Source organism: Cherax quadricarinatus, unplaced genomic scaffold (assembly GCF_038502225.1).
Source record: "Cherax quadricarinatus isolate ZL_2023a unplaced genomic scaffold, ASM3850222v1 Contig181, whole genome shotgun sequence".
Lineage (NCBI taxonomy): Eukaryota > Metazoa > Arthropoda > Malacostraca > Decapoda > Parastacidae > Cherax > Cherax quadricarinatus.
In genome coordinates, this window is record NW_027195207.1 from 116,114 (window position 1) to 143,865 (window position 27,752).

Sequence of the window (27,752 nt, forward strand, 5' to 3'; positions counted from 1 at the left end):
CCATGCGAGGCAGGTCCAAGTCTCCTACCGGCTTAAGCCAGTGCCCCAACCTAGTCAGGTCAGGCCACATTCACTTAAGGAAGGAACACGGCAACTGACCTAGTAGCACAAGCTAATCAGGTCCAAATTTACACCCACCCACTCCCACTCATGTATTTATCTAACCTATTTTTAAAACTACACAATGTTTTAGCCTCCATAAGTGTACTGGGTAGTTTGTTCCACTCATCCACAACTCTATTACCAAACCAGTGCTTTCCTATATTCTTCCTTAGTGGAAAAGGTTAATAAATTTGTAAATCAGGAACGCCCCTTTGTAAAACCATGCTGAGATTCATTGATTTATTTATGCTTTTCAAGGTGGCTTCGAACTGCCTCGGCAATTATTGATTCCATAAATTTTCCCACTATGGAGGTTAGGCTTATTGGTCTATAGTTCGAAGCTAAGGACCTGTCACCTGCTTTGAAAATAGGTATCACATTTGCCATTTTCCACTTTTCTGGCACCATGCCAGTCTGTAGTGATATATTGAAAAGATTAGCCAAAGGTGTGCTAAGCTCCTTTTTACATTCCTTTAGAACCCTTGCATACAGTTCATCAGGGCCTGGGGATTTGTTAGGTTTTAATTTATCTATTTGCCTAAGGACCATGTCACTTGTGACCCTAATAGTGCACAGTTTATTATCGTCCTGTTCTACATAATTTATCATTACTGGAATATCGCTGGTATCCTCCTGTGTAAAAATTGAGAGGAAGTATGTGTTAAAAATTCTACACATTTCCTTATCACTGTCTGTGAGCTGACCCGAGTAACTTTTGAGTGGGCCTATCTTGTCCCTGATCTTACTTCTGTATACCTGAAAGAATCCTTTTGGGTTAGTCTTTGATTCTCTTGCAACTTTAACCTCATAATCTCTTTTTGCTTTTCTTATTCCCTTTTTTATTTCTCTCTTTAACTGAATGTATTGATTTCTTAATTGCCCCTCTCCTCTTTTGATTTGCCTATATATGCCTCTCTTATGACCAGTGAGATATTTTAATCTATTGTTCATCCATTTAGGATCATTTTTGTTTTATCTGATTCCCCTATTTGTAACATAAATTCTCCGAGCAGCTAGAGCTATGCCCTGGAAAACGTCATATCAGCAGTCATCACCACCTACCTGACCCTTAGTCAGGTCATTCCAGTTCAGCCTACCCAAGTAGTTTTTCAATTCTATGAAATCAGCCAAGCGGAAATCAGGGACAGAGACTTGATTGCCATTATTAGAGGAATTCCATGATATATTAAAACGGAGTGATTTGTGATCACTTACCCCAAGCTCATCATTAACCTCAAGATTATTAATTAGCATTTCCCTGCTGGCAAGAACCAAGTCAAGCAGGTTATTTCCTCTAGTTGGTTCTGTCACAAACTGTTTTAAAAAACAATCCTGAATCGTATCAAGAGAGTCACTTGACTCTAAATTTCCTGTCAGATTGCTCCAGTCAGTCTGTCTATAGATGAAATCTCTCATTATCACAATATTTTCATATGTAGATGCCTTACGAATTTCATCCCATAGAAGTTTACCCCACTCCCTATCAAGATTTGGGGCCCTGTAAATCACACCCAAAATTAGTTTTTCACGGCCCTCGAGAAGCTGTAACCAGATTCAGTGGCTGTTGTATCTAATTTTATATCTTGTCTAACATAACAATTTAAACTGTCTCTGACATACATCGCTACTCCACCACCCTTCCTGTTGACCCTGTCATTGTGGAATATTTTATAGCCTTGTATGTGACATTCAATTGTGTTATGATATTTTAATTACTATATCTTGTATCTGCCAAGCAATCATGACACCCAGTAGCCATACTAGTGTTGCTGAAAGTGGCACCCAGTAGCCATACTAGTGTTGCTGAAAGTGGCACCAAGAGGTATAAGCACTTAAGTTTTAGAATTAACAAAGACATTACATAAGTTTTATTAGGTTCAAATAAGTTTGTAAAACAGCTAACCATTATTCCATGTTTAGTTTTAAGTATAATTACTATGTACTATTACCTTAACTAGTGTTAATTAGTTACTGTGTATTAGGATTAGTTTGCCCAAAATGCCTCTGCATGATAGTAGCTTTCTACTTAAATTATTTTTTATTTTTATTATCACACTGGCCGATTCCCACCAAGGCAGGGTGGCCCGAAAAAGAAAAACTTTCACCATCATTCACTCCATCACTGTCTTGCCAGAAGGGTGCTTTACACTACAGTTTTTAAACTGCAACATTAACACCCCTCCTTCAGAGTGCAGGCACTGTACTTCCCATCTCCAGGACTCAAGTCCGGCCTGCCGGTTTCCCTGAATCCCTTCATAAATGTTACTTTGCTCACACTCCAACAGCATGTCAAGTATTAAAAACCATTTGTCTCCATTCACTCCTATCAAACACGCTCATGCATGCCTGCTGGAAGTCCAAGCCCCTCGCACACAAAACCTCCTTTACCCCCTCCTTCCAACCTTTCCTAGGCCGACCCCTACCCCGCCTTCCTTCCACAACAGACTGATACACTCTTGAAGTCATTCTGTTTCGCTCCATTCTCTCTACATGTCCGAACCACCTCAACAACCCTTCCTCAGCCCTCTGGACAACAGTTTTGGTAATCCCGCACCTCCTCCTAACTTCCAAACTACGAATTCTCTGCATTATATTCACACCACACATTGCCCTCAGACATGACATCTCCACTGCCTCCAGCCTTCTCCTCGCTGCAACATTCATCACCCATGCTTCACACCCATATAAGAGCGTTGGTAAAACTATACTCTCATACATTCCCCTCTTTGCCTCCAAGGACAAAGTTCTTTGTCTCCACAGACTCCTAAGTGCACCACTCACTCTTTTTCCCTCATCAATTCTATGATTCACCTCATCTTTCATAGACCCATCCGCTGACACGTAAACTCCCAAATATCTGAATACGTTCACCTCCTCCATACTCTCTCCCTCCAATCTGATATCCAATCTTTCATCACCTAATCTTTTTGTTATCCTCATAACCTTACTCTTTCCTGTATTCACCTTTAATTTTCTTCTTTTGCACACCCTACCAAATTCATCCACCAATCTCTGCAACTTCTCTTCAGAATCTCCCAAGAGCACAGTGTCATCAGCAAAGAGCAACTGTGACAACTCCCACTTTGTGTGTGATTCTTTATCTTTTAACTCCATGCATCTTGCCAAGACCCTCGCATTTACTTCTCTTACAACCCCATCTATAAAATACATTAAACAACCACGGTGACATCACACATTCTTGTCTAAGGCCTACTTTTACTGGGAAAAAATTTCCCTCTTTCCTACATACTCTAACTTGAGCCTCACTATCCTCGTAAAAACTCTTCACTGCTTTCAGTAACCTACCTCGTACACCATACACTTGCAACATCTGCCACATTGCCCCCCTATCCACCCTGTCATACGCCTTTTCCAAATCCATAAATGCCACAAAGACCTCTTTAGCCTTATCTAAATACTGTTCACTTATATGTTTCACTGTAAACACCTGGTCTACACACCCCCTACCTTTCCTAAAGCCTCCTTGTTCATCTGCTATCCTATTCTCCGTCTTACTCTTAATTCTTTCAATTATAACTCTACCATACACTTTACCAGGTATACTCAACAGACTTATCCCCCTATAATTTTTGCACTCTCTTTTATCCCCTTTGCCTTTATACAAAGGAACTATGCATGCTCTCTGCCAATCCCTAGGTACCTTACCCTCTTCCATACATTTATTAAATAATTGCACCAACCACTCCAAAACTATATCCCCACCTGCTTTTAACATTTCTATCTTTATCCCATCAATCCCGGCTGCCTTACCCCCTTTCATTTTACCTACTGCCTCACGAACTTCCCCCACACTCACAACTGGCTCTTCCTCACTCCTACAAGATGTTATTCCTCCTTGCCCTGTACACGAAATCACAGCTTCCCTATCTTCATCAACATTTAACAATTCCTCAAAATATTCCCTCCATCTTCCCAATACCTCTAACTCTCCATTTAATAACTCTCCTCTCCTATTTTTAACTGACAAATCCATTTGTTCTCTAGGCTTTCTTAACTTGTTAATCTCACTCCAAAACTTTTTCTTATTTTCAACAAAATTTTTTGATAACATCTCACCCACTCTCTAATTTGCTCTCTTTTTACATTGCTTCACCACTCTCTTAACCTCTCTTTTTCTCCATATACTCTTCCCTCTTTGCATCACTTCTACTTTGTAAAAGCTTCTCATATGCTAACTTTTTCTCCCTTACTACTCTCTTTACATCATCATTCCACCAATCGCTCCTCTTCCCTCCTGCACCCACTTTCCTGTAACCACAAACTTCTGCTGAACACTCTAACACTACATTTTTAAACCTACCCCATACCTCTTTGACCCCATTGCCTATGCTCTCATTAGCCCATCTATCCTCCAATAGCTGTTTATATCTTACCCTAACTGCCTCCTCTTTTAGTTTATAAACCTTCACCTCTCTCTTCCCTGATGCTTCTATTCTCCTTGTATCCCATCTACCTTTTACTCTCAGTGTAGCTACAACTAGAAAGTGATCTGATATATCTGTGGCCCCTCTATAAACATGTACATCCTGAAGTCTACTCAACAGTCTTTTATCTACCAATACATAATCCAACAAACTACTGTCATTTCGCCCTACATCATATCTTGTATACTTATTTATCCTCTTTTTCTTAAAATATGTATTACCTATTACTAAACCCCTTTCTATACAAAGTTCAATCAAAGGGCTCCCATTATCATTTACACCTGGCACCCCAAACTTACCCACCACACCCTCTCTAAAAGTTCCTCCTACTTTAGCATTCAGGTCCCCTACCACAATTACTCTCTCACTTGGTTCAAAGGCTCCTATACATTCACTTAACATCTCCCAAAATCTCTCTCTCTCCTCTGCATTCCTCTCTTCTCCAGGTGCATACACGCTTATTATGACCCACTTCTCGCATCCAACCTTTACTTTAATCCACATAATTCTTGAATTTACACATTCATATTCTCTTTTCTCCTTCCATAACTGATCATTTAACATTACTGCTACCCCTTCCTTTGCTCTAACTCTCTCAGATACTCCAGATTTAATCCCATTTATTTCCCCCCACTGAAACTCTCCTACCCCCTTCAGCTTTGTTTCACTTAGGGCCAAGACATCCAACTTCTTTTCATTCATAACATCAGCAATCATCTGTTTCTTGTCATCTGCACTACATCCACGCACATTCAAGCAACCCAGTTTTATAAAGTTTTTCTTCTTCTCTTTTTTAGTAAATGTCTACAGGAGAAGGGGTTGCTAGCCCACTACTCCTGGCATTTTAGTCGCCTCATACGACACGCATGGCTTACGGAGGAAAGATTCTTTTCCACTTCCCCATGGACAATAGAAGAAATAAAGAAGAACAAGAGCTATTTAGAAAAAGGAGAAAAACCTAGATGTATGTATATATATATATGCATGTGCGTGTCTGTGAAGTGTGACCAAAGTGTAAGTAATTACGCATTGTAACCTCTACAAAGAAATATACTTTATTTTTATTATTATTATTATTATTAGTATTATTATTATTATTATTATTATTATTATTATTATTATTATTATTATTATTATTAATAATAATATTATTAATATTATTAATGTGTGTATTATTATTATGTATTATTAATATTACTGTAGCCATAACTGAAGTGTTACTTTGTGTACAGAAAAAGAGGTTAACATGAGGTTTGTGTGACTGACTGAATGACTTAGTGACTTGACTGACTTATTGAATGACTTGATTGACTTGACTGACCGAATGAATGACTTGACCGACTTACTGAATGGACTTGACTGACTTACTGAATGACTTGACTGACTTATTGGGTGACTTGACTGACTTACTGAGTGACTTGACTGACTGAATGACTTGACTGACTTATTGAGTGACTTGACTTATGGAGTGACTTGACTGACTGAATGAATGACTTGATTGACTTACTGAGTGACTTGACTGACTGAATGACTTGACTGACTTACTGAATGACTTGACTGACTTACTGAATGACTTGTCTGACTTACTGAATGACTTGACTGACTTACTGAATGACTTGACTGACTTATTGGGTGACTTAACTGACTTACTGAATGACTTGACTGACTTACTGAATGACTTGACTGACTTATTGAGTGCCTGATTGACTTACTGAGTGACTTGACTGTAATAATATTATATTGTTATTATTGCTGAGAAGAAAAAGAGAACGATTTCCATGGAATTAAAGCATGAAATCATAGATTAACAAGCGAGGTGTCCAGGTTTTGGGTTGAGGCGGGAGAGGGAGGGGGGGGAGCTGGCTCGTAACTCAGATGTTGCTCGTAACTCAAATGTTGGCTCGTAACTCAGATGTTGCTCGTAACTCAAATGTTGGCTCGTAACTCAGAGCAAAATATCGACCCAGGGAAGGCTCGTTCCTCAAAAAACTCGTAAGTTTGGACACTCATAAGTCAAGGTTCCATTGTATATAGCTGACATTGTTGGGGAACCACTGGAGGAAGCAATAGAAGAAAGTGAATAAATTTAACACATTGAGAGCAAAAACCTACTAACTCTTTGAGAGTTAATTTTCTATTAGCTAATTGCTTATGCAACAGTCACATACATGTATATTATTAAAGACAGAAGGATTCACTCATTGCATTTATTTATATGGTGTTTTGTAAAATATTCATTATCATTCCTCTTGAAAGACTGATCCGGAAACCTGAAAACAAAAAGGAACAAAAGGAAAACTGTTAAAGTGGGTCACAGATTTTCTGTTTGATAAGACAATGCAATGTCAGTAACTCGACAGATAGAATAGAAAAAAATTGATGACATGTTAAGGTAACATTTTGTTTTTCTTTCTATGTAGCACATTGTAGGTGAAAAGTATATCATCAGTAACTTTAGAGAGTAAACACCGTCATCAGTCTTGATTTAAAAATTACGTAATACATAACTGAAGCACAGTTTTAAACATGATAGGATGCTATATGAGAAAATCAGAGACTGCTTCAAAACCAAAACATGAGTTACTAATCTTAATGAATTAAACCACAAGGTCTGTAGAATAACTAGTCAGGTGGGAGGCTTCCCTCAGTTTTGAGGAGTAATCCAAGCCTTCTGGCAGTCTGTGTACCCTGAGTTGGATCACAGAGATCATGTCCAGTAAACTTCGTATAGTAGAACGTTTAAAACAAGGTTTATCTGATTCTTTGTGCTCTTTACCCTTCACTCCCTTTCCTTCTAGTTAATGTGATATTATACAGAAGGGCATTTAGGAGAATTTTGATTGATAGTTCCAAGAGATTACTATATATATAATGAAAGTTTTAAGTGTTTTAAAAGACTAAACTGTAAGTAATCCAAATATAATTATCTTGCAGATTGACCCTGACATCAAGGAAGCCCATAAGCTCAAGAACTGGTATGAAAATGGTGGCAATGCTGTAACCACTATTAATCTTTCCAAGAAAAGAGATGGTGCTTTTAGAGGTACTGTAACTAAATATTTGCCATTATCTTACCATATTGTACTCTTTTTTTGTGTGTGTATATACACTACAATGCATAGTTGTAAGTTGTAGATTCCTGCATATTTTTCAGTTTATCCACCATATGTAGATATAAATGTAAATATTATGTGAAGAACTTCTTCATGTTGGGGTTTGTGGGGTCACAGACAACATATGTTGTATCAAGCCCTGCCTTCTAGTGCCCAGAAAAGGCACCTTGACTAAAGTGGAAGGAAGGTGTCTAATAACTGCATGTATTATGTGTCTCCAGTGCACCTGAAGCCAGCAAGAATATGCAGGTACTGATCAGGATCTCCTGATAGTCTGGAAGGTCAAACCCCTTCACAGTGAGGAGAGGTACACCCTGAATGTGTGCAAGGCCACATGGAGGAGAGTCCATGTAGAGTGGTAATGAGGGCACCACAGTAGGAAGTGCTCCACCATCTCAGGCTGGGAGGGACACCACAAGCAGTACGGAGAATCTGTCATCTGAAGGTGGTGCAGGTGAGCTGCCAGTCATGAATGCCCAACCCGGAGGTGAATCAGTGCAACATCCACTGAGTGGGATGACAAGCCCAAAGGCAGGGGCCGTTGAAAGATTGGACTGAGCTCAGTGCTGAAGAAGAGAGGAAGCGTGCCAGATCCCCCTACCATATGTGGTAGCTTTCTCTCCAAACAGTCCTTGTGAAATCACTGCAGTCCAGTGCAAAGGGGGGGCAGTAATGGTAGGGAGTGTGTGTGTGCGAAGGAGGCCACTTGATCAGCCACTTCATTGCCCTGAATGCCAACATGAACTGATACTCACTGAAGGAAGATGCTCCAACCCAAACTTCGCAGGAAGTGCAGAAGTAAAAGCTGCGTCTGTCAGATGAGGAAACAGAGGGACTGTGGATATGCAGAACACAAAAGTGCCAGCAAAAATTGGGAATCAGAGAAGAGGAAGAAGGTGAGCAAGGATGAAAATCAAAGTGTGGTGAATGGCGAAGAACTCCCCACCTAGGACCGAGTGAGTGGGGTCTAATGGCCAGGTTTGGCACAGAGAAAGGTCAGCGAAGAAAACAGCAGAAGAGTACGTAGGAGGAGGGGACGTTTGTGCTGAGCCGTCCATGTAGTTGAAGAATGAAGAACCATATGTAACAGCATGAAGCTCTTCAAAGAGAAATGCAGCAATCTGAGAGATTCCCTGTTCCTGCAATTCCAATCCAGGTGGATGTACCTTTCCAGGTCCATCCAAGGGAAGATCGGAGAGTGGAGAGGGAAGTGAGTCATCACCAGTGCAGAGAGTGAGAGGTAGGCCTGGGAATGTTGGGCCCTTGACCATAAAGGAAGGCTAAACCAAACATAAGGGAATGGGCTGCCTTGACTTGTGGAGAGAGGCAGCAGGGATGAGTACATGGCAGAGAGACCATATGATGGAGTTGCAAGCAGCTCCTCACCATTCTCACCGCTGAGAGGGTCACTATCCCAGATTTTACTTCCAAGGCTGCAATGGGGGTGGAGAGAAATGTCCCAGCATACTGTGTACTTAGCAAATCAAAATTGTAATTACACATTGTAACCTTTACAAAGAAATAAAATTGTTATTATTATTAATGTCCAGGCAGCGAAGAGAGGAAGGAGAGGCTGAGCCATATACCTCACTCACATAGGTAAGTATGCTCTGAACTATAGCTGTATAAAATCTAAACAGGAGGTCTTGATCTGCCCCCACTTAGTGCCAGAAATTGGCGCATAAGCACTGCATTGCGTGCAAAGGAGAGGTGAAGGGCCATTATATGCTCCCTCCATGTCAAGAGTGGGGCATCCAAGGTAACACCCATGCACTGATGAGAAGAGACCGGTGGGATTGGTGCCTGACCCAATGAAACAGATGGAAGAGAAGAGAGGTGTAGCCTAGTAAAGCATAAAAGCCGAGGCTTGGTGACACTGACCTCCAAACCCCAAGTGGCAGCCCATGATGTCATGCATTGTAGGGTATTATGAAGTTTTTCCTGTGCTGCCAGCAGGGAAATGGTGCTGTTCATAAGGGCCACGTCATCTGCATTGACGAGGGTGTGCATCATGCTCTGAATAGAAGGGAGACCCAACATTAATACAGAAAAAAGTAATTGACTGAGAACCGATTCCTGGAGCACTGCCTGGTATATGGGATGGGGTGAGGACATTGTACCTCCACCTGCAACAAGGAAGGTCCTCTCGTGCAAAAAGTTGTGTAACCAATGGATGGGAACCCCTGCCAACCCCATACTGGTCAGCTTTAAAATAATTGTCATGTGGGATGCTACACACAAGTCCAAAAAGACTGCCAAAAGAATTTCCTGGTTTTCAAATGAAGTATGTTAAAGCAAAGAGTTGAGGGTGGAGCAGCTATCACGGAATCCACTCTTGTTTTCAGGCAATAGGTCATGTTCCTCAATCCACCATGAGAGATGGGCAGCCACCAGTTGTTCCAACACCTTACGCAAGCAGGGCACCAAGGCAATGGGTAGCATCTTTGCTTGGTTTCAGAAATGAGGACCAGTAGCGAGTGTTTCCATACCTAGGGTAAAACACTTTCAGACCAACTAGCATTGAAAACCGCCAGCATGGCATCAGTACAAGAGGGGGGTAGATGGAGCAAGAATGAATAAGGAATGTTATCCTCCCCAGGAGAAGAGTGTGAGAAAAGCTGGAAGAGTGCCCACTGTAGTTCATGGGAACTGAAAGAAGATGCCAGCACCTGGTAGTCAACCTCAGGCACTATGGGAGGCAAGGGGACTGCATTTGATCACCTTAGGAGGTGGAGGAGGAGGAGGAAGAGCATAGGTAGACCCAAAGAAATTAGCAAACATCTCCACTTTATCCCTAGGCAAAAGTGGCATTGTACTATCTCCAACAGGTAAAAAGAGTTTACTGTCCTTGATCCCAACATAGAATAAAAGAAACCCCATAACCGACTAGCAGAGGTGTGAAAGGAAAAAGAAGAACAGAAAGAAATCCATGATGCATGTTTTGTATGGAGGAGCATTCTCTGACATAAAGCATCAGCCGTTCAGTAAGCCAACTGCAGACCCCATGAAGGTCAGTCCCACCACTGTGCCCATGCTTGTCAACACACCTTCAGTACCTAGAAATACTCGTCAGTCCACTATGAAATATGGGGATGTGAACGGGAAAAGCTGGAATGAAAGGGAGCCTGCCTCTAACATGGTTCCTTGAAGGGATGTGACTTCATGGTCCAGCACAATGTCCTGAGGCAGGCTATAATCAGAGAGTATGTGACTATAGTTCTTCCAACTGGGCTGAGTGGTTTTCCATCTCGGATGAATCACAGTTACCAGCACTGCTGGGGCTCCACTGGTAGACACAGTGACTGGGAAATGATCACAGCTTATAAAAGGGCTTGCAGATACAATGGCTATAGCAAAAGAACCACACCCAAGAACAAGGTGCAGGGTAGAAGCTCGCCCTGTGTAAGGATCTACCCTAGTCTCCAAGCCTGGTGGTGTGAGTAAGGAAAGGTGGGTTGTTAGGAGGGGATTCACTGATCCCAAAGAAAGGAATGACTCCTAGAAATGGTGCCTAGCAGTGAAGTCCCCTATAACAAAGTGCTGGACCACTGAGTTGCCCCAAACTCACGTGTGCAACTCTTGGGTACCTTTATTGAGGAAACATTTCGCCACACAGTGGCTTCATCAGTCCATACAAATGAGAAATGTGAAGAACAGGAGGAGAATGAGGTAATCAATCCCTCAACCTTGAGTCGACGTGGTCAGTCCATCAATCTTAAATAGAATACAGCATATGTGTGGAGAAGTAGCTTATATACTGTAGGCAGGAGTGGTGCAGCAGTTGTAAATGGTGTTACATATGTCCAATGTGGAAGTAGGTCGTGCCCAAGGGTTAGGCAAGCGAAGAATTCCCAAGTACGTATTAAGATCTTAAGAAGTTGCAATGTCTGACAGGATTGTAGATGAATGGTTCAGAAAACATAAGGAAGAAGAAACACTGCAACAGGCCTACTGACCCATGCAGAGCAGGTCCATGTCCCCCCCTCCCCCGGATTAGCCCAATGACCTACCCAGTCTGGTCACCTCCGCTCAAGGATGGAGCACTGCAACAGACCCAGCAGCACAAGCTAGCCAGGTCCAACTCACACCCACCCACACCCACTCATGTATTTATCTAACCTATTTTTAAAGCTACACAATGTTTTAGCCTGAATAACTGTACTCGGGAGTTTGTTCCACTCATCCACAACTCTATTACCAAACCATTGCTTTCCTATATCCTTCCTGAATCTGAATTTTTCCAACTTGAAACCATTGCTGCGAGTCCTGTCTTGGACATCACCTGTACAGTATATAAGCCACGTCTACGGCCCTATGCTGTACTTTCTACAAGATTGATGGACTGAACACATCGACTCAAGGCTGAGGGACTGATTACCTCGAACTCCTCCTCTCCTTACACCTCTCTGATTTGTATTGGACTGATGAGGCCACTGTGTGGCGAAACGTTTCCTCAATAAAGATACCCAAGAGTTGCACATGTTGTGCAAGAAAGGTATAAAATACCGACAATATGAATATTAAGACACAAGTGCAACATCTGGATATCTTTATTGTAGACGTTTTGCCATCCAGAGGCTTTATCAATACAGATTCTAGGACATAATTAGAAGACAGTAGAACTATGTACAAAAGATGAGGTAATCAGTCCCTCAGCCTTGGAGTTAGTGTTTACAGCATCGTGGTGGTGGAGAATCTGGAGCAAAGGCTAGAAGACTGGCGGTTATATAGGCGTCAGTGGATAGGGATGTGTAGCAGACGAAGGCATAGTCACTGGTAGGCGGGATTTCCCAGTGGAAGTAGGTCCTACCCAAAGGGATGGGTTGTAGTAGCTGTGAAGAAGGTCTTGTAGATGTCCTCTGAGCCAAGATTCCATGGTGTTGCAGTGTCTGACAAGTTGTACAAGAAAGGTATAAAATACCGACAATATGAAACTTAAGACACATGTGCAACATCTGGATATCTTTATTGTAGACGTTTCGCCATCCAGTGCCTTTATCAATACAAATTCTAGGACATAATTAGAAGACAATAGAACTATATACAAAAGATAAGGTAATCAATCCTTCAACCTTTGAGTTAGTGTTCACAGCATCTTACCGCTAGTGCCCCGAACGCATATAAATGTTTTATGTTTCCTGCCTTCAAATATGGCATGATTGGCCTGAGATGCCTTGTCAGCATAGAATGAGATTCACTGGTTTCATGTACTATTAACTCTCCCATTTTAAGAGGAAAGTGATGTTGACCCCAAGTTTAGTGGCTTTGAGGTGGATGTGGCCATAAGTGGTCGAGGAAATTTCAAAAAACCTTGATAATAACCCATGTGCAATATTTGTGCAACACCCTTTCAGAATGTCTTATAATCTATGCCCTAAGTAAAGAGAAACAATTCTGGTGCATAATACTTGTTCAGCAGGCTGGTTGACTGGCTGAATGGCTGGCTGGCTTTCCACCTGGCTGGCCAGCTGCGTGGCTGGCAGGCTGCTGGCAGCCTGGCTCCATTTGTTTGTCTGTGTCTGTGTCTATCTATCTCTGTCTCACAGGTACACGAATACAGTGGTGACCTATGCTTAACTGTGGTGACCTGTACGTAACTCAGTGGTGACCTGTGAAGATGTGTCTTGTGTGCTCTCTGTGTATCTGAACAAGATGTCCTCCCTTGAGCAACTCTACCAGCAGCTAAAGGAAGAACTGAGGGTGGCTAAGCTTGAGATACAGTGACTGACTGAGGAAACCAAGAAGATTCATAGTAATCTTCCTGTTGAGAATCCTCAAGCCAAGAAAGGAACCTGGACAGTGGCTGGAAAGCATGGGACAAAGTTAAGGATCAAGAGGACGGATGGAGAGGTAGAATCAACAAAGATCCAGGAAACTGTTGTGGAAACATCGAACCCATTCTCCGTGTTACCCATTGAATGTGAGTCGACTACTGGGAACATCACGACGAACGACACCAAGGAAGGTAAAAACTTTGTTATTTTGGATAGCCAGGTTTTATACATGGATAGGGCCTTCTGCTTGAAGGATAGGAGTAGGAGACAGAGGGTTTGCTTTCCCGGGGCTGGGTTGGAGGATATTGTTAGCCGGCTTGACAACATCATGAATGGTAATGGGATCAATCCTATTATCTGCCTCAGTGCTGGAGGAAATAATGTAGGCAAGTGTAGGAGTGAGGATTTAGTTAGAAGGTACAGGACAGCAATAGACATAATCAGGAAGAAGGAGGGGCACCTTGTTACATGTGGCATTTTGCCAAGAAGGGGTGTTGGAAATAAATAGCTGTCCAGAGCAATTGGTATTAATTGTTGGTGGGACAAACACTGTAAGGATAAGGCAGTACCATTCATCGACAACTGGGACCACATCTATGGCCAAAATGACATGTATGCCAGGGATGGGGTTCACTTATCCAGGGCAGGTGTGGGTTTTCTTGCTAGCTCAGTTGAGGGGGTTGTTAAGACTTTAAACTAGGACTAGTTTGGGTGGCACTGTATGTCCGAGATCACTTGAACTGTTGCATAAAAACGGGTATAAAATCTGAAATAACACATACAGAGTCTCTCTGGATAGAATTTTCAGAGAGACATGAAAAATTGATTTTAGGTGTGATATATCATCCCCCAAACTTAGATAGGGACCAAGGGAGACTATTATGGGAGGAAATAGTTAAGGCCACAATGCATATTAATGTAGTAATTCTAGGGGACTTCAACTTTAGTTAGATTGATTGGAATTTCTTGACTGGGAATTTAGAATCTAATTTCTTGGAAGTAGTTCAGGATCGTTTTTTGAAGGTGTTTGTGACAGAGCCTACAAGGGGAAATAACCTGCTTGCTTTGGTTATGGCAAACAAGGAAACCCTTGTTAATAATTTAGAAACTACAGAGCAACTCGGCACAAGCGGTCATAAATCAATTACCTTTAGCATTGAATGGAAGTATGATAGTAGGGATAACTCGGTAACGGTCCCAGATCGTTTAGCAGATTACAATGGGCTTAGAGAACAGTTGGCATCTGTGGACTTGGATAACGAAGAGAGCTATCAATATGATAGTTTTCTGAACACTATACATGCTGCCCAAAGAACATTTATCCTGTATAAAGAAATTAGACCGAATAAAAATGACCCAAAATGGATGAATAATAGGCTCAAATATCTTTTGGGGCAGAAGAAATGAATTTATAGGCATATCAAAAGAGGTGAGGGTCTTCTTATGAATCAGTATGTTGACATTAAGAGGGACGTTAAAAAGGGGATAAGAAAAGCTAAACGGGACTATGAAATTAAAGTTGCTAGGGATTCGAAATCTAACCCTAAAAGTTTTTTCCAGGTGTATAGAACAAAAGTTAGAGATACGATTGGTCCCCTTAAAAATACCTACGGAGTTCTTACTGACAAAGAGAATGAAATGTGCTCTATTTTCAATCATTGTTTTCTCTCGATTTTCACTCAGGAAGACACTAATAATATCCTAATAATTAGGTTTTTTAGTGGGCCTGAAGAAGATAAATTATGTAATATCACAGTCACTAGCGAAATGGTTATCAAACAGATAGACCGTTTGAAGCAAAATAAATTGCCCAGTCCTGATGAGCTTTTTTCAAGAGTTCTTAAAGAATGCAAAATGGAACTCTGTGAACCCTTAACTAATATTTTTAAATTATCTCTTCAAACAGGTGTAGTGTCTGATGTGTGGAAGATGGCCAACATAATTCCTATTTTTAAAGCAGGGGACAAGTCGTTGCCGTCAAATTACCACCCAGTAAACCTAACCTCAATTGTAGGCAAATTACTAGAGTAAATTATAGCTGATAATATAAGAAGCCATCTTGGTAGGTATGATTTGTTTAATGATACTCAGCATGGATTCACCAGGGGCTGTTCCTGCCTAACTAATTTATTAACTTTCTTCAGTAAGGCTTTGGAGGCTGTTGATCATGATAAAGAATTCAATATTGTTTTAGTAAAGCTTTTGATAGAGTACCACATCAGAGACTGTTGAAGAAAGTGGCTGCTCATGGCATTGGTGAAAAAGTGCTGTCATGGATCGAGTCATGGCTCACTAATAGGAAGCAGAGAGTGTGCATAAATGGGGTTGGTATAAACCTTGGTAATAAATACTGACAAGTTGGTTTAGAAAGACACGTAAGCAAACACTATAACATATTTATTAGAAAACGTTTTGGTCCTGTATGTTAGAAGTGATCAAGGCCCCAGGACTGAAATGTTTTCTTATAAATGGGGTTAAGTCTGAGTGGGGATCTGTAACAAGTGGCATTCCTCAGGGATCAGTTTTAGGCCCATTGTTGTTTATAATAAATATAAACGGCCTTGACAAGGGAATTACTAGTGACAAGCAAATTTGCTGATGACAAGAAGATAGGTAGGATAATCGATGCAGACGTTGATGTCTCGGAACTTCAGGAGGATTTAGACAAACTCAATTTGTGGTCAGAAAAGTGGCAGATGCAGTTATATATACATAAATGTAACGTTCTAAAGCTTGGAAATGTTCAAAACCCTAGCACCTACCAGGTTAATAATTTTGAACTTAGCCGTACAAAATGCAAAAGGGACTTGGGGGTTATGGTAAGCACCAACCTTAAACCAAGACAGCAGTGCCTAAGCATGCGTAATAAGGCAAATAGATTGCTGGGATTTATTTCAAGAAATGTAAGCAACAGAAGTCCAACGGTTATACTTCAGCTTTATATGTCATTAGTAAGGCCTCACCTAGATTATGCAGCTCAGTTCTGGTCTCCATTTTACAGAATGGATATAAATTTGTTAGAAAACATTCAGCGATGAATGACAAAATTAATTCATTGCATTAGAAATCTTCCGTATGAAGAGAGATTGAAGTCCCTTAAATTACATTCACTTGTAAGACGAAGAATGAGGGAAGACATGATCGAAGTGTATAAGTGGAAGATGGGTATTAACCCTTTCAGGGTCCGTCCCGTAGATCTACGGCTTTACGTTCAGGGTCCAAACCGTAGATCTACGCCATGAGCTCAGCTCACTCTGATAAACTGTGAGTGGTACTTTTGGGCCTAGATATGAGAGAATACATCTATGTGGTATGTGTGCACCACATAAAACAGATCCTGCAGCACACTGTGTATAATGAGAGAAAAAAAATGAAATCATGATTTTTCGATTAAAACAGCAACTTTGCAGTGTTTTTTCGTATGTTTTTAATAGATGTATTTGCGATTTCTTGGTCTCATTTGATAGAATGGAAGACATATTACAGAAATAGAGATGATTTTGATTGGTTTTAGCATTGGAAATGGCTTGAAACTGAGCTCAAAATAGCGGAAATGTTAAATTTTTGCCGATATTCAAGAGTAAACAAACGACCTCACACATCTAATACACGTCAGCTGGTGGGTCTAATATACATTCACAAATATGGTGATGATATTTATACAATTATTACAGTATTGCATAAGAGTAAATCTTCTATTTTTTGGTGTGAATAAAAATTCATTATGTGAATAAAAAATCAAAATGTAATTTATTTGTAAAGCCTCAAAACATAACTAATGAACAGAGGAAATGTTAGTTTAGTGCCAGGAATGCCTACATTGTTCATTCTGGACCCTATTTTGAAATTGGAATATTTTGAACTTTGTGTTAAATTGGCCAAATTAACAATTTCCGATCACTTTATTTTGTAGTTGAAACAGTTGACTTGGCGATTTCTTGTGCTCAATCGATAGAATAGAAGTAATACTAGTGAAATAGCTAAGAATTTGGTTGATTGGAATAATGTAATTGGCCTAAAATGGGAGTCAAAGTCGGCAAAATCGCCGATTCGTAAATATCGCTGACACATCAAAATTCGCGAGAGCATAATTTCGTCAATTTTCCACCAAATTTCGTACTTTTTGTTTTATTACCTTCACAAAAAGATTCTCTACGATTTCATAAGAAAAAATAACAAATTTTTTTTTTGAAAATTCTTGGACACTGGTGCGTGACTCCAGATTTGGGCCTTGGACCCTGAAAGGGTTAACAAAGGGGATATAAATAAGGTTTTGAGGGTATCCCTCCAGGAGAGAACTCGCAATAATGGATTCAAATTAAACAAGTTTAGATTTTGAAAGGATATAGGAAAGTATTGGTTTGGTAATAGGGTAGTTGATGAGTGGAACAGTCTGCCTAGTAGGGTGATCGAAGCTAAAACCTTGGGTAGTTTCAAGTTTAGGTTGGATAAATACATGAGTGGGAGGGGTTGGATATGAATCGGGCTTGCACATGGTGTAGCAGTTATTCTGTTAGTGGGTTGCATTTGTGAAGGACCTGCCTAGTATGTGCCAACAGGTCTTTTGCAGTGCTCCTCCTTTCTTATGTTCTTATGTTCATAAGTATACATAGTGTAAATTACCTAGGATAACCCAAAAAATCTAGCAAAGTGCTATACTCTGCCTGCAGATTTGAGTAAACGTGATGATGCAGTCTTTTTTTTTTTTTTTTTTTTTTTACACAGGGTTTGACAAGGTTAAGGATCCCTAGCTTTATTGACAAGCTATTTACAGGTTAAGGATTCCTAACTTTATTGGCAAGCTAAGAGCTGTTACCTACATCAGCTCATTTGAAAGCATTTTTATTGTTATGAGACATATAAAAGTAGGGAACAGGATGAAGTTGGAGCCATCCACATCCCTCCTATGTTGAAGGCTCTGCTGAAATGACAGATCTATCCAAGATGGGTCCAGGCGAGAGATGAGACATCTTGCTCTCTTCTCTACTCTGTCAAGCAGTCACAGATGAGAGGGGGGGGCAGGCAAACCAAGAAAGTGGAGCATACTCAAGGTGCGAGCGTACTTGTGCCTCGTACAGAATCTTGCAACCCATACTGTCAAGTAGATGCGAGATACGGCGAAGTGCTGTAAGCTTCCTGGCTGCCTTGTTTGCAAGATTTACAACATGGTTCTTCATGGTTAGTTTGGAGTCAAATTTCACCCCAAGGATATCAACTTCTTCTCCAGGTGCCAACACCCTCCCATTCATCCTTACTACTGCACCAGCATTACCATCATGGTGCCTAGATACGATCATCATTTGCATTTTCTCAGGTGCAAATGTTACTTGCCATCTATTTCCCCAAGCTGATATAGCTCTCAGCTAGTGATTGATGTAGCTTAGAGCAGCTGGCATTTCTTCTCTTGGATAAGTGAATGTCAGTGTGCAGTCGTCTGCATATGCATGTGATTCTGGGATGAGATGAAGAAGGTCGTTGAAGTAGACATTCCGTAACAATGGTCCCAGCACGCTTCCTTGTGGAACACTTGCTTCAATAGGATGTCTTGCTGATTCCGTTCCATTGAGAACTACACTTAGAGATCTATCATGAAGGTAATCACTGAGGAGACATAGCGTAGAGCCTGCAATTCCCAGTGCTTGAAGTTTTGCTAAGAGGCCCTGGTGCCACACCTGGTCGAAAGCACCAGCAATGTCCAGTGCTACCACACAGCTGACTTTGGATTCATCCAGTGAGTGGTGCCACTTAGTGGAGAGGTTTAACAACAGATCAGCAGCAGAGTAACCTTTCCTGAAGCCATATTGACGATCACAAAGTAGTGAGTGATAGTCAAAAAACTCTGTCATTTGTCTTGAGATTATTGTCTCAAGGATCTTACCAGTGATTGACAGGAGTGACACTGGTCTGTAGTTGCTGATTTCTGCTTTGCTCTTCTTTTTGTGAACAGGGACTACATTTGCCTCTTTCCATAGAGAGGGCCATTTACACTGTACTAGGCAGTGCTGAAAGATGCAAGTTAGAGGTGCTGCTAACTGGTCTGCACATCTCAGCAATTTTGGGCTCAACTTGTCTGGGCCCACAGCCTTTTCTTGGTCAAGCAATTTAAGAAGGAAATGCACCTCCTCCTGCCTTATTGTCACCACTGACAGTTTTGACACAGTTCTTGCAGCTAGCCAAGGAGGGTCCCTTGCTGGATCAGGAACTTGCATTTTGGTAGCAAAGTGTTCAGCAAAGAGGTCCACCTTCACTTGACTACTAGTAGAGGTGGTCCCATCCTGTCGATTTAGAGGTGGAATGAGTTCATCAGGCAGATAACCTTGTCTGTCCTTGACCAGGGACCACCAGGTTTTGGAGCCTACCCTACCTGATGCTAGGTTTCTTTTAATGTCCTCCTCCCATTTAGCAATGGCCCACTTTTGAACGTCACCCATATGTCTACAGGCTTGCCTGTGCAAGTTCCTGTTATAGGTGGTAGGATGTCTCTTATACCTTCGCCATGCTTTGTACTTAGCAGTAGCAGCCTCTCTACAATGAAAGCCAAACCAAGGCTGATCCGTAGGCTTCGTCACATATTGCCGGTGAGGAATGTGTTCTTGTTGTAGATTAAGGATGTGTCCAGTGAAGGCTTTCACTTGGTTGTCAACATCCCCTTGGAGAAGAGCATTCCAATCGGTGGTGGCGAGCTCAGAGCGAAGGACTGGTCAATTACCTCTTTCCCATAGCCAGGTTGTGCGTGTGGACTCCTCACCTCATTCTGTTGGGATCTTAAGTGTCGTAAAAACAGCCTTGTGGTCAGACGATCCAACATAGCTGAGGGGTTGACAAGTGACTATGCCTTCTGCCAGATCACTAACTACTGGGTCAAGGGAGGAGCCAGAGATGTGAGTAGGGAAATCAACAAAGTTTCTCATGTCAAACACTGCAAGAAGGTCATCAAAGTCCCTCTGTATAAGGTGCTGGTTGAGGTCACCAACAATTATGATATGTTGACAGTTGTGTTGTAGCAGAAGGGAGTCAATATTTTCCATTAGGAAGTTGATGGGATCTGCATGTTGCCACTGAGGTCTGTACATTACACATGCTAGTACAGAGGTACTAGTGTTTATGCAGAGCTTGAAGAACATCATTTCAAGATGTGTAGGGGTGGCAACATCAATGTGCTGGGCATGAACACTTTTAGAGAAGCACACAGCAACACCACCTCCTTGCCCTTGCCTGTCTCTTCTCATCCATGAGGTGTAGCCAGCAATTCTTGCAAACTTTTCTGGAGTCCTGTCATCCAAAAATGTTTCAACAACAGCTGTCATGTCGGGACGTCGAGTGTTCACAAAATTGTGTGTGAACTCTCCAACAATAGTAATGAAACCTCTAATGTTGGCCGACAGGATGCTGATAGACTGGCTCCTCATGATGATGTGGTCAACTTGAGGTGGTGGGTGTGTAGAGCATTTAAGGTGCTTGCCCTTGAGAGAGGTAGGGTACTGAGGAAGCTGCAGGGATGTAGGTCTGTGGTCTTGTATAAGGCACAATACCACCTGCTGGGCTGGGATAGGAGTAGCTGAGTGGGTGACGTATGAGAGTGTTCACCAATTCAGAGATCCAGTTGGTTTGTTCTGAGAACAGGTCTCTAAACAGGTGGTCCTGTCTGTCAAGTTCCTTTTTCTTCCGACACTGGTCCTCCTGATGTCCTTTCTTGTAGCAGTAATTACACCTGGTATCTTGCCGGCAGTTGCTGGCTGTGTGCCCCTTCCGGTGACAGCGAGAGCACAGCCTAGGTGCCTGGGAGGGTGGACTATGATTTGTTGCACCTCCTGTGTTTTGCAGATTTGTCCTCAGGTTCTGCTGCTGGAACTGTGTTAGTGGAGGGTGAGACAACTGTAGATGTCTTCCTCCTCCACGTCCTCTGCCCCGTCCTCTACCAGTTCTGACAGATGTGTCCCTGCTGTTCGTACTTTGGCGCAGTAGGTGATCAGGTGAAGTGATAGTTCCCTGATTATTAACTGCACCAATCTCTGGTGGAGAAACTCCTGACTCAGAACTTGCTGATGAAGCACTGCTGCCAGATTCTGGAATAGTGTTGGCAGGTGTGCTGACAGGTGTAGGATCAGAGATGGTATGTGCACTGTCAAGTGGACTGGCAGTGGCTGAAGCAGAGATGTCAGGTGTAGGAGAATTAACAGATCCAAGGTTTCCTTCGTTGCTAGGAAGAGGATTTGTTCCCTCTGTGGTGGTCAGAGGAATTGTGTTAGAATTCCCAAAGGTAGTGTTTTGAACTCTGTCAGTCTGTGGGACCTTAGCGATGACAGAATTCCACCAGTTATTTACCCCTGAGTTAAGCTCAGTGTGGGACTTCCAGTCTTTGTCAATAGTGTCACCATCAGCTGAACAGCTTACGTCACTTGATGTAGGCTTGCACTGGCTTTCTACAATAGCTTGGAGGTTATCTAATGATTTGAGGAGCTCATGAAGTGCTTCTCTGTGATGGATTATCTTAGCTGCAACTTTACAACGCAGCCCAAGAGGGCAGAGGGCAGTCTTGATCTTTGGACAGAAGTCCCTGAGGTAGGACTTCTGAACCTTCCTCCTGTAGCTCCAGGCTTGTATCCATATATACCACAGGATTATGGATATCCTTCAATTTTCTGAAATTTTCAACCTGGCTGCAACAAAATTCTTCTTCTGGAATGCAATCTGTGTGGCAGTAGTTGGAACAAGTAGGTTCCTTACGTCTAAGAAAAATTTTGTCCCTTGTGGTATACCCACAAACACTGCAGTAACTACTGGGACAATAGCCAGATAGCATAGATATTCTTGCTATTTTGCGATGTGAAGTCATCCCAGAGGAGGCTTGTAGGTTTGCAATTAAGTTCACAGGAGAGAGAGGGTGGGTGGTGGTATCATGGATGGGGTGGAGTATCGTGGGTGGGGGTGTTTATAGCAGGGTGGGTAGTGAGGGCAGGCAGTGGCCAACGAGCTGGAAGTGTTGCCTTCTCACTGTCACTTAATAAACACTGTTTATGCTATCCACTTTTCCACTAATGGAAGATGTTACACAAATCACTGTGTTGCATTGTACCAGTCACGTTGTTATAAAGACCCAGATGCTAGTACATAGCACAAAACACATATAATATTAGATGCTCACTGTGAAGGCAATTGTGACGTCACTCCTAGGCCTGCCGCTGTCCCCTCACTCACACCATATCTTCACCATACCACACTTAAATATCACTGATATTACTTATATTCACTTCAGTGGAGGAGTTGGCTTACTTGTACTAATGTGTTGTAGATAGTACTTTGTCACTGAACAGTTTTTATCCTCACCAACCCTCGTATTTAAGTAATATTTAGAAAGTTTGTGGAGCACACTGTGACATGTCTTCACCCTCTCTCTTGTGGCTCTCTCTCAGACAGAGAGCTAGGCAGATAGACAGACAGACAGGGAGCTTGACAGACAGACAAATAGACAGACATGTTTGTGTACCAGCGAAAAACAAAGCAAGGGCTGATGCTCATCAAATGCCAGCTCTTGTCTAATGTTATCTCATCACGTCACTGTCAGGGGCGGACTGAAGCTTGTTTTTCATACTTCATGGGAACATTATTATTATTATTATTATTATTATTATTATTATTATTCTTCTTCTTCTTCTTCTTCTTCTTCTTCTTCTTCTTCTTCTTCTTCTTCTTCTTCTTCTTCTTCTTCTTCTTCTTCTTCTTCTTCTTCTTCTTCTTCTTCTTCTTATTATGATTATTATGATTATTATTAATTTTGCTATTATCATCTATACGGCTTATTTATCTATCCCAGTTCATCTAATATGACATAACAAACAATATAAATAACATAGAAACATGATATATACTCTAGAATGAATAAAACATATGATTATGTAACAGGTGGAGGCGGCCACAACTGCTTCCTCTTTGTTGTGGTAAACACTGCCATCTAGTGACTGCCTTTTGAAGCTGTCTGTTATTATAATTATTATGTAGTACATTATTATTGTATATGTATTATTATTATTAGTATTATTATTGTTATTGTATTATATTATACTATTATTTTTATATGTATTATTATTATTATTATTATTATTATTATTATTATTATTATTATTATTATTACTATTATTATGTAAATAATTTGTAATTTTTATTCACACCAAAAATATAAAATTTACTGTTATTCCTTATTGCAATAATTGTACAAATAATGTCAACCCATTCGCGACTGCATATTGGAATGGACAGTGATGTCATATGTTTACTCTGAAACAGCCAAGCAGTGGACCATTTCTTCTAGGTTGAGCTCTATTTCAAGGCACCTTTCATCATGAAAGCAATCAAAATCATATCTATTTCTGTAATATATCTTCCATTCTATCAAATGAGACCAAAAAAATGAGAATACAACCATAAAAACCATTCGAAATTACCGCAAAGGGGTGGCTAATTGCTGAGAAGTGAACTCCATTATTTATGTTTAGATTCCTTTCATTTTTGGTGTTCGTTGCGAAGCATCTTTCCATCATACATTGCCCAAGTTTCAATAAGATAGTCCAACAAACAAATGAGATACAATTCCCAAGATCAAGAGCAAGAGTCCCTCACCAGCGTCAAGGAACCTGCTTTGAGGTCTGCTCGCTTGTGGAAATTTTGCTCGCGTATGGAAGCAAAAAAATCGACCCATCAACTGCTCATATTTGGAAAAACTCGCATGTGGACACGCTCGCAAGTAGAGGTTCCACTGTATTATATACTGATAAAATGGTACACAAGCCCCTTACTCAGAGATTTCTTGCAAGTGAATATGGCATAGTGCATGGAAATTGAAAGCATATGCCCAGGTTTGACGCAGGCACTTGAAGAGGGGAGGTGCAGGCGTTTACTGCCAATGACATCATGGCATTTCAATGGCATGACAAACGAGATGTCACATCACTGACATCAATTCACCAAAATGAAATGACAGTGGCAGGCAGAATAGAGAGACCAATTAACCCATCCTGAAACCTGCTGCTGTGATGTGCTCAGTGGACAAAGGTGACATGCAAATTGAGTTTGCTTATTGTGTTCACAAGAGGTATAAGTGGTGCATAAAACTTTTTCAATCTTCTGGACATTTCCATGCTCAATGCTTATAATATGCATAAGCTGAAGACCAGAAACAAACCACCATATGGTGAATTTTGTTTGTCTGTCATCAGACAAATAATATTCAAGTACCAAGTAACAACACCTGGAATAGAAAACCACCCACAGAATTATCACCAAATACCCTCTTGTCTGAGGCCTGGTGATCACTACCTAATAAAACTGCCTCCTCCTAACAAGTAAAATGCTCAGAAGAGGTGTTACGTCTGTGCACATACAAAAAAATGATCACAAAAATACAGGCATTTTATGTGTAAGGAGTGTGAAACACCACTGTGCATGACACCTTGTTTCGAAAAGTTCACAAGCTGCAGCACTTCTAGGAACATGCCCAGTGACTATATATATGTATATATATAATAGAACAAAAGTAATAAACAACTTTTTTTATTGTTGGTTTGTGTAAATATGTTTTGTAAACCATATAATGATAATGTTTGTGTGGTTATGTGTTGCATACATCAAGTGGATATATATACATTATGCACTATATTAGTCTAACAGGCCACTAAAGTTACTTGAAAAATAAAATATTAAAAAATAAAAGAAAGTAGAATAAAAGAAAAATAATATTACCGAGTGAGCTGCAGTCACCGATGTTGCCGTCAGCGGTTCACTTTGTCAAGTTCACGCCTCTATATCTTGGTAAGTATTGATCGCATTTTTTTCTTTTAAAACACTCAAAAATATTAAGATTTTCATAAGAATTTTTTTTTTTTTCGAATATTTTTCGACACAGAGTAAGTTCAGGATCAGTGGTCTCGAGAGTGAAAGGGTTAAGATTACTTTGACTGCCATAATCACCAGAAATCTAAAATAACATTGATAAATCGCTTTTCTTCAGGTGTGGGTTACAACTTCAAAACATTTTTTGAAGCCAAGATGGAGAATCAAGACTGTAAAAAGAAGGTAAATAGTTGCTTTTTAAATAAAGCAACTATTATTTTAATGTTAAGGGAAAATGTTCTTTACACTGCCTGCCCAAGTGAGAATTGCAACAAGAAGGTTCATAACCTAGACAATGGACTCTACAAATGTGAGAAGTGTAACTGCGAGTATGATAAATTCAAGTGGCGACTGATGGTTCAGGTGAGTTTTAAATTCAAGTTTTTAAATGTTAATAATATACTGGATGCTGGGCTGTGAGTTTAATCCTTTGAGGGTCCAGACCCCCAGTCTGAAAATTCTCCACAGGTCCACGAATTTTCCCAAAAAAAAAAAAAAAAAAAACAATTTTTTCTTATGAAATGGCAGAGAATCTTTTTCTGATGGTAATAAAACAAAAAGCATGAAATTTGATCATAAATTGACAAAATTTTGTTCTCATGAATTTTGCCGTGTCAGTGATATTTACGCATCAGCTATTTTGCCCATCACGACTCCTATTTTTGGCCAGTTATATTGTTCTATTAGACCAGATTCTTAGCTATTTCACTAATATGTGTTCTGTTGTATCTATTGAGCACAAGAAATTGCCCAGTCAACTATTTCAACTACCCAATAAAGTGATCAGAAATTAGTGATTTGGCCAACTTCACACAAAATTAAAAATATTCCAATTTCAAAATAGGGTCCAGAATAAACAATGCAGGCATTCCTGGCACTAAAATAACATTTCCTCTGTGTATTAGTTGCATTTCCAGGTTTTATACATGAATTCCATTTTGATTTTGTATTCCCATAAGAATTTTTATTCACACCAAAAAATAGAAGATTTACTGTTTTGCTATGTTGTAATAATTGTATACATAATATCAGCGCATTCGTGAACGCACATTAGACCCACCAGCTGACATGTATTAGACGCATGATGTGATTTGTTTACTCTTGAACATTAGCAAAACTCGAACATTTCCACTACATTTAGAATAATTTTAAGTTTTTTTCAGTACTAAAACCAATCAGAATCATCTCTATTTGTGTATATATATCCTCGGTTCTATCAAATGATACCAAGAAAGCATGAATACAACCTTAAAAACCATATGAAAATACACCACATAGTCACTGTTTTAATCCAAAAACACAGTCGCAGTTTTTTTTTTTCTAATTCACCGCATACTGTAAGATTTGTTTTATATGGTACACACTTACCACATAGATGCATTCTCTCATATCTAGGCCCAGATTTACTGATCACAGCTTATCTGAGCTCATGACGTAGTACGTACAACTTGGACCCTGGCTTTAAAGCCGTCGAACTATGGGACGGACCCTCACAGGGTTAAAGATTCATTTGCTGTGGGTCTGAGCCCCTCCTGTTCTGTGATATATTTCACAAATGCTTGCAATGTAAATTACCATCGAGGTAAAATTAAATGGAATGGCTTCAGTATCTTGAAGCTTAAGTAATGGGGAATATGGGAATGGGAAGGATGGGCCTTAAGTAGCTTTAATATGCTGTGAATAAGTCTTTAACAGTAAATATTTGCAAATGTGGGGTCATCTCTAACTCTGCTAATGTACTCGTTTACCGACGACTCGGACTTAGGATGGACTCTCTGACCAGTATGCATACTTAAGTAATGTATACTAGAGCTCATTTCTTCTATTCTATTTATTACAATATATTGTACACTATTGTATAAAACATTTAAAAATATACCAGAAATATTATAAATGGTTCAAAGGTGACAATAAAACAATATCAGAGATGGATGACATAGTCTGGCATTGTTTACCAGTGAGCGAAGGTCCCCTCACGTGCTCCTACGAAATATTTCATAATATTCCACTCATTTTAGTGCTTGCAAGTACTAAATAAGCTACCATGGCTCCAAAGAAAGCTCCTAGTGCCAAGCCTGTGGTAAAGAAGGTGAGAAATACGATTGAATTTAAGAAAAACATCATTGAACAATATGAAAGTGGCACAAGTGCGGCCGAACTGGCCAGGATGTATAAGAAACCCTACACAACCATATGTTCCATAGTGGCCAAGAAAAAGAAAATCAAGGAAGCTGTTGTTGCAAAGGGGGTAAATATGCTGACAAAAATGAGATCACCAGTACTCGAAGATGTTGAGAAGTTATTATTGGTGTGGATAAACGAGAAACAATTAGCAGGAGATACTCTTATGACTTCGATTATTTGTGAAAAGGCTAGGCAGTTGCACAACGATCTGGTAAAGAAATTGCCTGCAAATAGTGGTGATGTTAGTG

General features: G+C 40.5%; 1 protein-coding gene across 1 annotated transcript in view; it reads left to right on the plus strand.

Moving 5' to 3' along the window:
- The window catches only part of LOC128701507 (replication protein A 70 kDa DNA-binding subunit), a 236,694-nt gene that overhangs the window by 80,798 nt on the left and 128,144 nt on the right, over positions 1–27,752 (plus strand). The window contains exons 3-4 of the mRNA XM_070080161.1: positions 7,482–7,590; positions 25,439–25,683. Of these exons, the coding sequence (XP_069936262.1) occupies positions 7,482–7,590; positions 25,439–25,683 (354 nt within the window). The remainder of the gene's footprint in view (positions 1–7,481; positions 7,591–25,438; positions 25,684–27,752) is intronic.